Consider the following 16,223-nt stretch of genomic DNA (forward strand, 5'->3'; position numbering starts at 1 on the left):
ATTAAGCAACTTAGAGCAAAACACTTGATTTAAATTTACAGCAATTGCCCTAAAGGAAAAGCTGTATTTCTTTTAATTAAGTTAAGCAGTATTGCAACACGCTGCCGAGTGAGAAAACAAAAAGACAGAAGCCACTCGAACTGCTCAGCTTAAAGCTAGACCAAGGAATAAAAATGCTTTGCAGCTAAATGAGAAAACAGTAAAGAAAAGATCTGCTACAAAAGAAGTTGTGCGCTTCGTAGATGTATTTTAAAGTCTAATCCTAAAATGAGTGTTTTTGTTTTGTTTTGTTTTAATCATGTTATTATATATTTTATAGATTAGAAAAAGCATAATGTTATTTTTTGATTAAATATTTGCAGAATTCTTGAGTGCAGAAGGGCAAGTAAATCAACCAAAACTTTCATTTTAGACTAACAGAACATTTACTTTCTAACGATTCATGATAAATAGATTCATGTATATTAAATTGCTCTCTGTGGTATGTATTAAACTCTATCTTAGCCATTTGCCAATTTCATATCTCTATTTTCAAGTACTTCCTGTTACACCAGCATGTCATTACACTACCTGAAACTTTACCTTCACTAATTAATGTACTTCTTCAAATGAGCATCAGTCAATCTGTGGCACTGGGATTTATTTATCATCGTATACTTCATCTCACCTCCAAAAACATTTAGCTAGAACTGCATCTCTGGCTCAAATGAGTGTAATGACATTGAAGTCATACCTTCACCAACAATTAACTGATCTGTATCAGTTAAATATATATATGTATCAACAAAAAAGTTGGTATTTTATTACTTTTGTAATTGATGTTAGCTGAGTTGGATTTAGTTAGTCTGACCTACAAGAGGTCAGACCCTGGCTCAAAAGACCTTTCCATTTGTACAGAAAGGGAGTGTCTGGAGACCTATAGAGAAACCTTAAGAAAGTTTAAATTCACTTTAAAAGTCTATTTTGAATTATCTCAAATAATCTACATAGAATTTTGCAATATTAGTGTCTCTTGTGCCCAAGAAACTACAGATATTGTCTGGAGAAACACAATCCATTCACAGTACTCACACAAACTTAGGACAACATTCCTACCAACCATTCCCCACCATTTTTTTCCTGAGACAAGCCAAAAGGCCACTCTTCTGTATCACAATCTGCACTTTCCCACAATTTACACATCCAAAATACTGTGAAATTTTGCTTTTCCTTTGTAAATTAGTTAGCTGACCTCCACGAAGCTGACAAAAAATTTTCTGGCAGGGATATGAATTATGAAAACCTCTTCACATCCCATTACCTTTTCTGTGAGTAGTGTTTATGTGCATTTGTATGGCATTCCTTACGCTTGCTACTAAGCAAGATTGCAATGGCTTCAGAAAGAAGCATCACAGTACTTAGGTCAAATATGACCTAATAAGATAATTGACCAAAAATATAAGGACAAAAATTTATTTTGAATTATGCAGAGATATTAAAACATTAATTTTAAACACTATTTTTTCAAAGTTGAATATAACTTCTACATTTCTGCTGGTTTATTCTACACAGTAATATTACCTGGCTTAAAAAGAACCATCAACTTTGTCTTGTTTAAATATGAGAGAATTTACAGAAACTCTGTTACTCAGTTTTACAACTTGTACCTGATATCTGTATTTAAAACATAAGTAAAGATAAATATGGCCTTACCCTATTTTTAATATTAATTCATATAGTAATTGTTTTAAAACTCTCTGTTAAAAGCTAAGTTACATGTATATGCTGAAGTGGCAGCTAAGAAACATGAAATATAAGGGACATCATAAATGGGTTCTAAATAATTTGGTTTCACCAGAGAAGGAGTTTCCTAGCATATGCATGGTGAAGAGAGTCCAGGGGAGAGAAAAATTGAAACCTCAGGTTTCCTACAGTAAGCATAAGCCAAATCAGTACCAAGTATACCAAATGCTGCGTATATACCAACAACTATTTCACAAGTCTTCAGTCTAAGCTCTTCAGTCTTTCTTCCACAGCAGGAGAGGTTAAAGCCTTCCAAAGTGATGATAGCTTCCTTCTCCTCAACCTGTCCTATACTGTACCATGCCACTAATAAGCACAGCACAGAATCCAAGGATTTGTAATGAAGCACAAAACAATTCTGATGCCTTAAACCATAACCTTCAGGAGATATCCTTTCAAGTATTAACAGAACATCAGAAGACAATTTAGTTTTGATAGTCAACAAACGAACTAATAAGATCACCCATCTATGTATTAATAGAAAACTAAACTATTTCACATTTGAAAGAAGATTAGGTCTTAGCAAATCACTTCTAGTATTAATTGCAAAAATAAAAACAATTTTAAATTGTTTCAAATTAGGATAGGAGTTCAAGAATTAAGAGTTACAGGCTAAATGTAAAACAAGTGAAGACATAACTGAAAATTTAAAGATTAAAAACAAAGAATGTCAGAAGACAAAGTATATGCTTAGACTTCAGAATTAAAACATTTAAGAATTAGGGCCAATCTAAAACAAACTTCCTTTTTCTTGAAGATGTTAAGTATCAACAAAAGAATCAAAGTATGCTTGTGTATTAGCTTAGCTAGATTCTGTGCAATATCCATTACACAGAACTGATTGCAGCTTAGGACTTCTATAAGCCTTTACAATCACATGAACAGAGTTACGTATAAGAATAATCTTTAAGCTTACAGTAAAAACAAAACAAACCAAAAAAGTTTACTTGTCCTTATAAGCCAGCTTGTAAAAATGAGTTTTCTAAATGAATGTGGCACAGCTGCAATACACACTTCATAAAACATAAAACATGTAGGGAAGCTATAGAGAAAAAAAATAAACATGCCATCAGGTACTTGCTTGAAGCTCTTCTTTTTTCTGGGGCTCAACTGGCCAAAAAGGAGTAAATACACTACACCACACAAGAATCAGAAGACAAAAGCACACATTTGAAACAGAAGACAATATATTCATATCTCTTCCTCATTTTATAGTGACTTAGACTTAAATGACCATTCTCATCTCAATCAATACCTCTATACATCAAGCAGCAAAGTTAGAAAAAAAAAAAAAAAGAAGATTTATTCCCGTTTTTAATTAGTATACTCTAGGTGACAGACTTTCTAAATTTTCTGCCATCTCTGCAGGGAAAAAAAAAGCATTCCTTTTAACACAGGTACACACATACACCAATACATTTATGTCCCTCACTCAAAATTATCTTCAGTTTCAACTTCAAAACACAGAACTCAAATCAATATAGATACGCCATTACATTTCAATTTAATTTAGATATAATCTAAGTTGTTGCTTTTTTAGTCACTCTGTTGTGTTAGTAAAGTCCTACAGTACACACAGGCATGCTGGAATTGACTGAATTAACATTTAAATGAAGACTGGCCGACTAGCAATTATCTGTCCGTAAATAAGTTTGTGATTGCACTGCTGAAAATGCATTCTTTACTACTAGATATTTAATGCAATGTACAGTATCCTACAGGTGCAACATTTTGAGGCATGCTCTCTGGGTCTGCAAAACTGAAGAAGATAAATCTAGGCAATGAAAAAGAAAGCAAAAGGGCTTACATATCAGGGGAAAATATTTATGTGGTCATCACCCCTTACGGCAAAAGTTTTGAAAAAGAGATTTTTATTTTGCAGGAATAGAAATAAAAGTTTACTGATTTGGATCTAACTGAATAGCAGCAAGGAATAAGGTACTCAGAGGATCATCAGGCTGAAGTAGAAATGTGTCTCATTTCTGAACAGATACAATAAATGGAGAAAGCAATTAGATTAAAGATTGGACTGAGTGGCTAATATGTTAACTGAGTAAAAAGACCCAAAGACAATGCTTTCCTTTCACACTCAGCTGCAAGACCACAGGAACAACTTACAGTATTTTTTTTAATGTTGACTTTCTATATTGCGATTTATGAATATGAACAGCTTTTATACCATAAAAAAAAAAATCAGACCAATAGTGAGATTAGGTTACTGAGGAAAAGTGATCTGAATTTTGAATAACAAGTTGCTGAATTCAATAAACAAATTATAAAGTAAGTCAACCTACTTCAGAGAAAATTACTTTCACACCTGTACAAAAAAAAAATCACTCACCAATACCCTACACACAGTGCATTTTTTTCCACGCTTTGCAAGGACGTACTCTACACAGACTGCTGATTGCACTGCAGGAAAGTAGGAAAGGGAAGACAGAGAAAGACACCCATTCACACATTCAGCTTTTCTGAGAGCTGAAAAATTTGATCCATCTAGTCTTCACACGGTTTCCCATAGGATCCTACTGGACAAAATGTCCAGTATACAACTTGACAAAAACATCATACAATGGGTGAGCAATGAAGGGCAGGGCTCAAAGGGTTGTGGTAAATGGGGCCACATCAGGCTGGCGGACGGTCACTAGTGGGGTCCCTCAAGGCTCCATTTTAGGGCCAGTCTTCTTTAATGTTTTAATAAACGATTTGGATGTAGGACTAGAAGGTGTTCTGAGCAAATCTGCCAATGACACCAAACTTGGAGGAGTTGGGGACTCGGATGAGGGTGGAAATGCCTTGCAGAGAGATCTGGACAGATTGAAGAGCTGGGCGATCACCAACCACATGAAAATTAACAAAAGCAAGTGCTGGGTCCTGCACCTGGCATGGGGCAACCCTGGCTTTACATACAGACTGGGTGACAAGACACTGGAGAGCAGCCCTGCAGAGAGGGATCTGGGGGTTGCGGTTGACTGCAAGTTGAATATGAGCCAGCAGTGTGCCCTGGCAGCCTTATCCTGGGGTGCATCAAGACGGCATCGCCAGTCGGTTGAGGGAGGTGACTGTCCCGCTCTGCTCTGCGCTGGTGTGGCCTCACCTTGAGCACCATGTGCAGTTCTGGGCACCACAGTACAAGAAGGACATTAAACTGTTGAAGAGTGTCCCCAGGAGGGCGACGAAGATGATGAAGGGCCTAGAGGGGAAGACGTATGAGGAGTGGCTGAGGGCACTGGGCCTGTTCAGCCTGGAAATGAGGAGGCTGAGGGGGGACCTCATCGCAGTCTACAACTTCCTCGCAAGGAGGAGTGGAGAGGCAGGTGACCTATTCTCTGTAAACACCAGTGACAGAACCTGTGGGAACGGTGTTAAGCTGAGGCAGGGGAAGTTTAGGCTGGACATCAGGAAGAGGTTCTTCACCGAAAGGGTGGTCGCACACTGTAACAGGCTCCCCAGGGACATAGTCACTGCAACAAGCCTGTCTGAATTTAAGAAGTGATTGGACTGTGCACTTAGGCACACTGTCTAAACTTTTGGGTAGACCTATGTGGTGCCAGGAGTTGGACTTGATGATCCTTATGGGTCCCTTCCAACTCAGGATATTCTATGATTCCATCAATACCTTAGTAACTGACTAAAATTGCCACCTATAGTAACAAAATAAGAATATCAAAACGATTTATTCTCTGATGGTTACATATGGGATTGATTTGCTCCTAGAGGAAAACAAAGGTAATAACTATCTCAAGTCTCCCTTTTAAGATCTGATTGGCCTGAATATACTTGGGACATGACTACTCCCAACTGGAACTGGGAAAGTAATCATCAATTCCTATCCATTTGAACAATTTTCTAGCATTTCAACTTAAAGTTGTTTAATATTCCAAGTACGTGGCAAGATTTCTTCTTGTCTTCTTTGGCAGTTATCAAGAGGGAATTTTCCTGAAGATAGTATATTGTTTGATGTCAAACAGGTGTCAATAGCACCAACAGGGCAAGGCAGTGCTTCCAGAATTAACCTTTAAAAGAAACATGAATGTCTACAACTAATGGCACATTTCGAAAGGTTCACAGTGATTAGTAGCTAGTACTCAGATGAAAAGGACCCTACAGCAGGCTGATGAACCCCAGAGAACAAAAGCAGTTGGATCTTGGAAATTTTATCATCTTCTTCCTACTTACCACCATTATGTAGCAAGCAGTGTGGTTAAATTCTAGTAAACTTGTTAAGAAGTGCCCATACACTGAAGAAATTTGTTTTAGGAAAAATCACCTTCGAAGTCTCCAGAATAGCACAGCTTACAGGAAAATGTATTCACCATTTAATGGTGATGGAAGGAAATTTCTCCAGAAAAAAAAAAAAAAATCCTATCCAATTAGCTCTGCTTGTCAACCTCCTTCACACAAGTTTGTGGTTTGAAGGAATAAATGTATTTCAAAGGACTGCTACAAACTACAATCAGACTTATTCTCAAAACCAGATGTAAAAGGAAACACAATTGACTTTGTTTCCCTTTAAATTACTTCATAAATTTAATCTGAAAAAAAATAAGAAGTGTTTCCCGTGGTTCTTTAAGATGCCACTTCTTTCCCACCTAACTGTGCCAACTCAACATTTGTTCCAACAACAGTTCGAGAACTTCAGCCTTTAGTTCCTTAAAGAAATAACGGTTACTTCTGTTTTGTAGAAATAGAGATGAGAAAACACGGGAGGCCTTGCTTTATGTTAACTGTAATTTGAGAAGCATTTCCCATATGTACTTCTGCTGTAATTCATGATTATCTTCTGCATCCAAATTAGACATTTCCTCAACCATCCATATGGCATGCATGTTTCCCTTCTCCCATTTTCCTCATTAGGATTTATTAGCATAAACACCTTCCACATCCTCTGTTCAAAAGCAGATCATATGCAGAATGAGCACAAGACATGAAATTGCACATGGAAAGAACATCTAAAAATAAAAAATAAAAAAAAAGCACTTGTTTCTCACAAAAATGTTGAAAATGTATAAATGTCTAAGCTGGAGAGCATCTTGAGGAGCAATGCAACAGCATTCTATGGGTCTCTCCTTCTACAGTTGTTTACCTACGAAAAATGGAAGACTAGGCTTCTTTTAATATTTCAATGCTTAAGAAATACAGCAAATTCAAATAGCTCATTCTTATGGAACTCTTTTGCCAGCAAACTGGGATGAAGCACAGCATAAAGACAACATGCTGTGAAAATTTACATTTCCCCCATTCCTCGAGCTGAGGTAACAGTGAATATGATGTCCCCTTTGTCAGTGTATATAAAAGTATATCACAAGAATAAAGATGAAACTGGAGGGGTTTTACCAATCAAAATATCCTTGATATGCACTGCAGAACCTCTAGAACTTCAGAGTGCTGACTATATTATAAGGAGTAAGGAGTGGACAATACAAAATGTCTTCAAGTTATGCCTTGAACAAACACTAGGACATGCTTGCACTGTACAAGACCAACTAGGATTCCCAAAACCAAACATCTGGTAAGAAATTAAGGACCTTAAATAGCACAACACTGAATAGTTTTTCTGCTTGATCAAACAGATCTTTGAAGATCTTTTTCTGACCTTAAGGTAAGTATCAGGAATGTTTTCCAGTAAACGGAAGCAGTGTTCACTGGATGAGTCTGGTATTGGGTATCAACCAAAATGGGCATATATACCTTCCAGGGTGAGTGAAAAGTTTTCACTGTTGTATGTTGACAAACCTCCAGTTGTTAAAGCCAGACTAAAAATCTTTAGGTATGATGGATGGGACAACAAAGTAAGTCCTCCAGAAGAAGACAACAGGTAGCAGTACATACTCAGTTTCAAAGCAGGCTATCTGAGCTTCTTTAAATTCTGGATAGACCAACTGCCCTTACCCCCATTTCTCCTTTGTGTTGCAAACTTGGTACAGAACCTTCCTGTGTTATAAGAAGCTTCTATACAACGGTATGCTGATAAAGTCTATTCTTGCATTGCTCCCTATCTCCTGGAACCCATGACCCAACAACCTCCTCAGTCTAATCAACAGTTCAGGAACGATAACCTGTACAATACACCACGTCTCAGACCTAACTCAAGATGATTTCCTGGATTACTTTTAGGATATAGAGGAAAGAGAGTACAGAGTCTGTATCAGTTCTCTAACAGCAAAGCTAAAAATGGTGGCTTCAAAGAGTATGTTGGAGATCTGGGTGCTGACAGAGACTCTATCAGATCTCCTAACACTGAGAACGCTAACATACATCATGCTGTCACACTGTGAACAGCTCTATGAAATTTGTTTGTTGAATGGGTTCAACTGAGTATATGTATACAAGGAATTCCTTTCCGTATTACTAAATTAAAGCATAATGAGTGTTGCCACTGATAGCGTGATTTAGGATTCCAAAAGACTTTTAGAAGAAAGCTACCTCTCAGTACTCTGCTTAATGATGAAGGCCATTAAACCAGAACTCTTAAGTTACCTAACAGCATTCAGGCTTACATAATTAAAGCACACCCTAACTCAACCTAATTCCTGTTAACCTTTTAGCAAGGATGTAACAAATACCATGGAACAGACATAATTTGCCGTTCTAGCAATGACTCTGCATCATCCAGAGTGAAGCAGGACTTTTTGATCCCTGTGTAAACACGCATCCTTTGTTCTGTCTACTGCTACCTGAGAAGCAGCTAATGTAGATTCCCCAAAACGAAGGCTAAAAGTCTGATTTATATGGGAGTAATGGGAGAAGTGGTTGCCTGGTTCTGTAGGTGTGCTGGTGTTGAGATGATGTACAAATTATGCAGTACTTTCTAGATAACAGTTTTCAATGTTAAAGCACATTTTAAGGTATATTATCAACGTTAGCACAAGAATGGATCATTCAACTTGATACTGAAATTCTCTGCCATTTTTTTTTCTTAAAGTTAAGAGTGAAAACAGAGTGAGAATTCTTAATTCATTTGAAATCACTGAAATCCTCACTCGCTTCAGAAGAGAGCTGCAATTCTAGAAACTAGAAGAAATGGTTATAACCTAGGAAACATTACAACCAAGCTACAAAGCAGTCAATGTTAGCACAACAAATACAAGGTAAGAATTCCATACAACATCATTTTTAAACACTCAGTTTTAACTTCCTGTCATTAATGTACTGTATTTAACTGCAAACATATTTTAACTTAAGAAATATTAATGTATTTACTCTGATCAGTATTCTTTAGGTAAATTGATATTGATAAAACTTACCCCTCTTTCTGTGTGATGACACCAAATCCAAATCAACATTTCGTCTTCCACTCTAGAGTAAAAAAATAATAAAAAACTCATTCCCTTAAGTGAACATACGTGGTGCATAATATTAGAGTGTTTAAAATACAAATCCCCCTCAAAAATAAGAAAACGAACAGAGCTGTAATAATTTAAATTGCTGTTTTACCACCTTTACTTTCTCTTAATAGCAGTTACTAGTTAACAGTAATTGGCAGAGACCCCTGTACTGAAACATAATACTAATAATAATGAATAAATGACAAATGTTTAACATGTATTTCCCACCTAGAAAATGTACCAATAATCTCCAAGGCATATAATGCTATTTTACTCACCAGTGAATAACCTTCTTCATCTGATTCTGGCTGAGATAAATCAGATTCACTTCTTGACTTAATCAGTCTATAGTTTGAGTTTGCATGGATTGAGCGACTCTCTGCAGTAAGACTTTCACTCCTGCCTCAGATGTACCAATGAAAAAAAACACAAAGAAAATACTTGTATTAGCCAAAAGTAAGTTGACAGGCAAATTCAGCAGATACCACAGTTTTATTTGAGAGAACACTATCATGGAACAATACAAAAATACATCAAAGAGGAAAAAAATGGTCTGATGTTTTTGGTTATGCTTATAAATTTATTAATAAATTTTGTTACTTCTTGCCACCCTTATTGGTCAACTGAATGAACGCTAACTTCGAATGACTGATCATTACATACACTAGACATAAGCATTTCTGAACTAAGAGGACACGAAAACAGAGAGAAAGTGGGTGAAAAAGCACCAAACTTATGTTAAAAAAAAAAAACAAAACTGAAAAAATGCATCCTAAAGTTGATATCCACAGATGAAAGCCACTTTGACAATGAGAGAGACAATTTATGCTTTAGGGACCAGACTTCCCAAAGGAGGCAAAAAGAATAAAAGGGTACTGAATAGCTATAATCTTACTCTGAACTCTTCATCACTACCTTCATATTAAATAAAACTGGAAATGTCACAGCAACAAAGTTTCTCCACACTAGAAGTTTAAGTAGACTGAGAAGTTCACTAGGAGCACTAGCTACCAAGGACTGTATCCAAATTTAATAATTTCTATGTTATATTCTAACACACACACACAGAGATTTGTGAAATAAAAAGTTTACATGGACCGAGTTTAGAGAAAAGTTCTGTTACCAAGAAGATCTTGGTTTATGGAGTATTTATATGTTCTGAACTATACACTTCTCAAATCTAATGAATTATCTGGCTTTATTTTGTTACTCTTCCACACCTAACAACACTGTCTTGCACATGCCAAGATATTAGGAATACTAAAATTAATCACAAATGACTATTTTTTCATAATAAGCTTTGGCTCTTTTTTTTTTTTTTAAGCATATACAATGTTTTTAGACATTACAATACAAGACATAGCTTATGGTTCAGGAAAAAATAGAGCATCTAAACACATGAATAATTTTTAGGAAATATAATGAATTTTCCCAATTACATAAAATTATCTGTACACCAGATGATCTGGACTTAATTACTATTCATCAATAAGCTCAACTACGAAAAATAATATGGTCCAAAAAAAAAAAAAAAACCACAAAAAACTCTTAATTGAGTAAATGTGGACAAAGAAAACTGAGAAAAAGACACTGATCTCAAAACCACCACCACTACCAGCAGCAAAAAAACCCACACCAAACCATAAGCACTGCTCCATTTTTTCTAAGAATCCACAAAGGAAAACAGAGGTTATTTTGATCTGAAAAGGAAACAGAAGAGTTAAATATTTATGTATTCAGTGAACCACACCTCGTCATGAGTCCAATACTCTCAGGAGCAGTAGAGGGAGGCTGCTGTAACTGTCCATCCTCCCTTCGTTTCTGGAGTTCCTCGATAACAGGGCTCACTCCTAGGATCAACAAGGCACATCTGTGGATCACAGAGTTGCATGCAGCAGTATACACATCTTGACCTTCAGTCAGATCAGTGCTGATTCTTCGCTCCTGCTGAGACTGAGGAGGTTGATCATCAAGTCTAGTCCCTGTCCCAGTGTTCATCCTATCTCGATCCCGACTGCGAGCTACTTCACGGGCTGATAGGAAACATTGAAATATTTCTGTAACATGCAACACAAAAAGAAGGTCTTAACTTCTAGACAAAATTACACAGAACAAAATATTCATCTACAGCTGAAGCTAAAAATGCCCCATTATGAAAAGCAACAGCTATTTTTCGAACATTAAAAGAATGCAATAATACAAAGCTATAAGAGTAGTCACACAAACAGCTTAAATAAAGCATTTACACAATGTTAAGCTTAAAATGAAGGGGACAATACGATTTGACAGAACACTAAACACACTTTTAATGTCTTACTGCAATCCAACTGCTACGTGGATATTATCGAAGAGAAAGAGATTATTTCATGCTAGCCTTTTAGCAGACGTATAAAGCAATGCATCTGTAAATCTGTGTTCCAGAGAACAGCACCTCTGTAATTCAATACTCAAACAGTTTAATGCTGTTATTAGCTTTGATTAGTACAATGAAGATGCTACCAAAATTGTCAGTCTTCACTTAATTCTTCCTTAATTCTGCTGTTGTCTTACACAGATTCTTCTAGAGAAGTGGTATGAGAGATTGCATCATCTCTGTCCAAAGAACTGAAGTTCTCTTGATTTAATCATTTTAATTTTAAACATTCAGCTTCCCTTTGGAAAGTTAAAGATAATTCCAAACACCTTCTCCATTGGTGTTAATAGCTAGAAGCAGCAAGAAATCAAAGACGGGAACTGATCAGCTTCCCTCAGGAAAAAGCAGCAAAAACATTGGATGTGCTGAGCAGGTAATGTGTACACTTTTTAAAATCATAAAGGATATGATGCCATGCTCTTCAACCACATCATGCACTTTCAGGAAAGTCTACTACATTGTGAATATGATGACACATGATAAGGAAACTAAAGGTGTTACATATTTTGGTGTGAAAAGATCCCCAAGAGGAATATGGGAGTCCTAACAAGGAATATAAGCACTGCCACCGAAATAGGCGGTGACAGCAAAGGCCGGCAAGAGATATACATTCTAACAGTATCTAGAGGAACAGTGTTTGGAAGAGAAAAATAAATAAATTTATGGAAAATATTCCATGACAGACATTTTTATAGGTTATATATACATTCCACTTTAATCTTCCAGTGCTAACACAACTTCTGTCTTTGAGAACAGTCTTTGGGCAACAACAGAAAAACACCTGAGTGTGACTGGATGCTGCCTCACTAAAACTGGAAGAATTAACTACCTCACGGACTCTAATTACAAGTCCAAGTCAGCATAACAACAACAGTTTGTGAAGTTCACCTTTTTTGGTCTTTTTTTTTTCTGAAGAATTGAGCTTTTTTATTTTTGATTTTTTAGAAAACCCATGGGAAACTATTGTAAATGTTACAGCTATTAAACTTTGACTAAAACCTCAATGTTTTTAATAAATTCAAGATACTCAAGGATACAAACGAATTCCATCCAGTCAGTCGTCCACTGTTACAAACAGCAATTTTTTTTTCCAAATTTCAGAACATTACTCTTCAAAGTTTATGATGTGCAAGATTAACACATACAAATGCAGCAATAAATCCTATATATAAATACTGACCTAAAGACTTCTCTGACCCAAAAAAAGCACTACTTCATTTTATAAAAACTTCTAACAATGTTTACACAGAAAAATATTTCACGGTCTTTTCAATCCTTTTTTCCCCATTCTACTTTGAGATAAAAATTATATTGTCCTTCCAAAGCATATTACACTCTTGATATACACAACTAGTACTTACTACCAGCTGTCATAACTTCATGTTCTCTTTCCTCTTCTTCGTCCTCCTGTTCTGGGTGTCCTTCTTCTCTGTCACGTTCTGCCTGCTCCTCCATTTCTGCTTCTTCATCAATTGTACGAGTAAAAGAATGCTCTTGAGTATCAATGTCAGCAGATTCTTGGTTATCTAACATCTTGATTAAAAAAAATAAAAATTTACAGTGAGTTAATTCTCACCAAAATAAAAGCTGAATATCAAAGTAGATAGGAAAAAAAACTTCTTTACTGCCATGTCAAAAAGATATTTGTGATACTATGTGAACAGCTATTTATATTCAAAACTGTAAATACTTAAGTTGGGAAATCTAAATTTCCTCTAATGACTTGTATTCAGACTCTCTGTAGAAAAATCTCTCCTTGTACGACTTACTTGGACTTGACTGTCAAACTTTGATACTTCAACATTTAAAAGCGTTAGCAAACATATGCTGTTACCTCATAAAATATTCTCCCTTCAAAAAGGACAGGTATGATAAAACTTACTTTGATGGCCAGAATTGTGTTATAACATTTTTTATTTAAATTAATACCCAGTATGTTCCTTTTTTTTTTCTTAACAGTCCTGAATTCACAGAATCGTTCCTTTTATTTCAAAATTAAAAGATGCAACACCCCAAGATAAAATGCAATAGAAAGGCAGTAATCTTAGAACTGTAATTTAAAAACTCTTTTTGTTTTAAGGGAGATAGCCAAGCTAGAAATTTAAATCCAAACTACTGTCCCAGCCAACTATCCTACACATGAAAGAGACAAGCAGCTGTAATTAAGAGGGTGTGTATCATGCAAATGCGAAACAGCTATTTTTCACAAAAGTCTTAAATATGAGATCTTTCTGATGCAACTCACCTACTACATACCTTTAGATTTACTCTGCTGCATTTGCACAACAAGCTTGAGGATTTCTAGAAGGAATGGAACTTACCACACATGCACAGTACTTTATTGTGAGCATACACAACAGCTACAGCATTAACATGAAGCAGCAGATTTACTACCTGTGTAAAATGACCACCCTGTGTATGCTTGGTGAGCCAGAGAACCACCAGACTTGTAAATAGCAATTAAAAATCCTAACAGAGAAGCCTAATCCTAGTTTAAGGACTATCTTGTAATGCCTAACCGTCCTCAGCATCAAGTAATTCAATGAACACTTCCAGCATCAGTTCTGACCAGGCTTAGTGAAGTGATTCAGACACTGCCATCATACCAGGCACTGTATATTTAATTTGAAAAATCCTCAAAGTTTTTTTTGTTTGTTTGTTTGTTTTTTAACAAGGCAGAACAAAAAACCCTTCAACAAATTAAACTAATATTTGAACATCTTCACCTATGTACTGAATTCATCTGCTACTGAGGTATTATGTAGTATTTTCTTAACACACAGGTATAGCCTGAATAACTGACAAGAGATTTACAGTCTTACCCATCTGTCTCTTGACGATGATCTAGTCTGGATAAGTTCCATGTTCTTGCAAGCAAGCAAGCGACTCCGAACTTTATAAACACAACGGTACACTTCTGCCAAGGCTTTGCCAGGCTGGTACCTACTAAAAAGACCAAAAAATGAAAAAAATTGCACTAATTTTCTTTGAAAACTTGAAATTGAGCTTTTAAAGGCAGCTTTAAGTTACTTGCCTGCTCTCCCCACAGGCTTGACTAAGTAAACTTGTATGTTTCAGAAGAGCTGCAAGAACAAATCTGGACACAGTATCCAGGAGTGATTCATTACTTAAAGTTGCAGTATCCCAATCTGAAAATAGAAAGGATTCATCAAAACCGGCTACTGATTCCAACAGATAAATTTTAATTGACAATGTATGAAAATATTCACCAGTCTAAAACTTCTCATTTACAAGTGGATTTAATGTTTAAGAAATAAGTTTAGCATCAACTATTCATAAATGCAATGCTTCAGAGACAAATATGTTTTGATCTGCTCAAGATGGTCACGTCTAGTAGTCAGCCAAGTGAGGGTGCACAGACTGGCCAGCCAGGAACTCAGCTCAGAAGACCTGATCTAGGTTGCACCCTCTGTTTTGGCAAGGTTACACAACTGGAGCTCTTTCCTTTATCCAGCCACTGAGTTGCAAGGAGCTCCTTTAGGAACATGCAGTATTTGAGATCTTCTGCTCTCTTAGAAGCTGTTGAATTCAGATTCAAAAACTATTTTGCAGACTCACTTATGATGAAAATGTATCTGTATCACCGTAAGTACGTACTTTAACAGACCTTAAGCACAAGCTTCACTGCTGATATCAACAAGAGATATTTTCAGGTCTCAAATTTAAGGTTCCTTCAATATTTTCAGAAACTGACATTCTGATTTCAAAGTAATTTTTTCCCACTTTAAAAAAGGACCATAGGAAAATAATATTGTTCCACTATAAAATAACAGAACTCCCAAGCAAAACTCCACAAGGCTCCATACTTTTTCCTGCAGGGGAACATATCTTCATAACATTATTTTTCTTCTTAAGTATTATTTATGAATCCTTGAAAACTGCTTTAGAAATCATAAAAAACTACATAGTGATTTAAGTATAAAGTTTAGTCTAACATACCTGATCCTCAGTGAGTTCCATCACCTTGCATTTGATGCTACACTAGCCGTCACCATACAACTCTCAGTCAACTTGCAATTTAAACTGAGCAGAACCACAACAACTTTTAGAACACCCAATTCGAAAATTAAAATAATACATATTAGCTCATTCGTCTCAGATTTTTTCAACTACACAACAGTTTTTTGTTTGGTTGTTTTTTTTAACTATTATTCCTAATTCCATGGAATTCTAGAACAGAATTCTCTGTATTGCTCTCAACAGGAACACAATACCATTTTCTGTCTTCTTAATCTGGCCTAGCTTGGCCAAAGCTACAGAAGATCATCTCTGGCTCCTGCAGAAAGTTACAGCACAACAGCAATTTTCAGTAGATCTCATTAAAAGGAGACCTGGAAAGCTTGAGCATAAACGCAGACTACATGCAATAAGCATGAAGAACCATTAATACTGTAATGCCAGCCTCCTGGAGACTTAAAAAACAGAAGAGGACTTCATCCCATTCTTAGCATATTTTACAAGTTACTCCACCTTACCCCATCTCCCCCCTCCCCATCAAATTTTCTGTTTAATTGCAAGTTTCACCTTGCTCTGAAAACAGAAACACAAACACCTGAATAAGGAAACAAGACTCTTTTTCTCCTAGTTAGGAGGGGGAAAGAACATTGAACTACATGCTTGACAAATACTGGAATCAGTATCAAAAATAAGTAGCAGGGAAAAAAAAAAAAAAAAAAGAA

General features: G+C 36.1%; 1 protein-coding gene across 15 annotated transcripts in view; it reads right to left on the bottom strand.

The window, feature by feature from the left end:
• Positions 1-16,223, bottom strand: part of HERC1 (HECT and RLD domain containing E3 ubiquitin protein ligase family member 1) — a 102,912-nt gene that overhangs the window by 48,729 nt on the left and 37,960 nt on the right. For 11 of the 15 annotated variants that reach the window (XM_027466637.3, XM_072043208.1, XM_027466639.3 and 8 more), the window contains exons 20-25: positions 14,558-14,672; positions 14,346-14,469; positions 12,885-13,056; positions 10,861-11,167; positions 9,389-9,509; positions 9,030-9,081 (exon numbers count right to left, since the gene is read on the bottom strand). In XM_027466637.3, coding sequence (XP_027322438.1) covers positions 9,030-9,081; positions 9,389-9,509; positions 10,861-11,167; positions 12,885-13,056; positions 14,346-14,469; positions 14,558-14,672 — 891 coding nt within the window. The remainder of the gene's footprint in view (positions 1-9,029; positions 9,082-9,388; positions 9,510-10,860; positions 11,168-12,884; positions 13,057-14,345; positions 14,470-14,557; positions 14,673-16,223) is intronic. The other 4 variants (XM_027466644.3, XM_027466642.3, XM_027466636.3 and 1 more) reach the window with 2 other exon arrangements.

This window comes from Anas platyrhynchos, chromosome 11, assembly GCF_047663525.1.
Source record: "Anas platyrhynchos isolate ZD024472 breed Pekin duck chromosome 11, IASCAAS_PekinDuck_T2T, whole genome shotgun sequence".
NCBI lineage: Eukaryota > Metazoa > Chordata > Aves > Anseriformes > Anatidae > Anas > Anas platyrhynchos.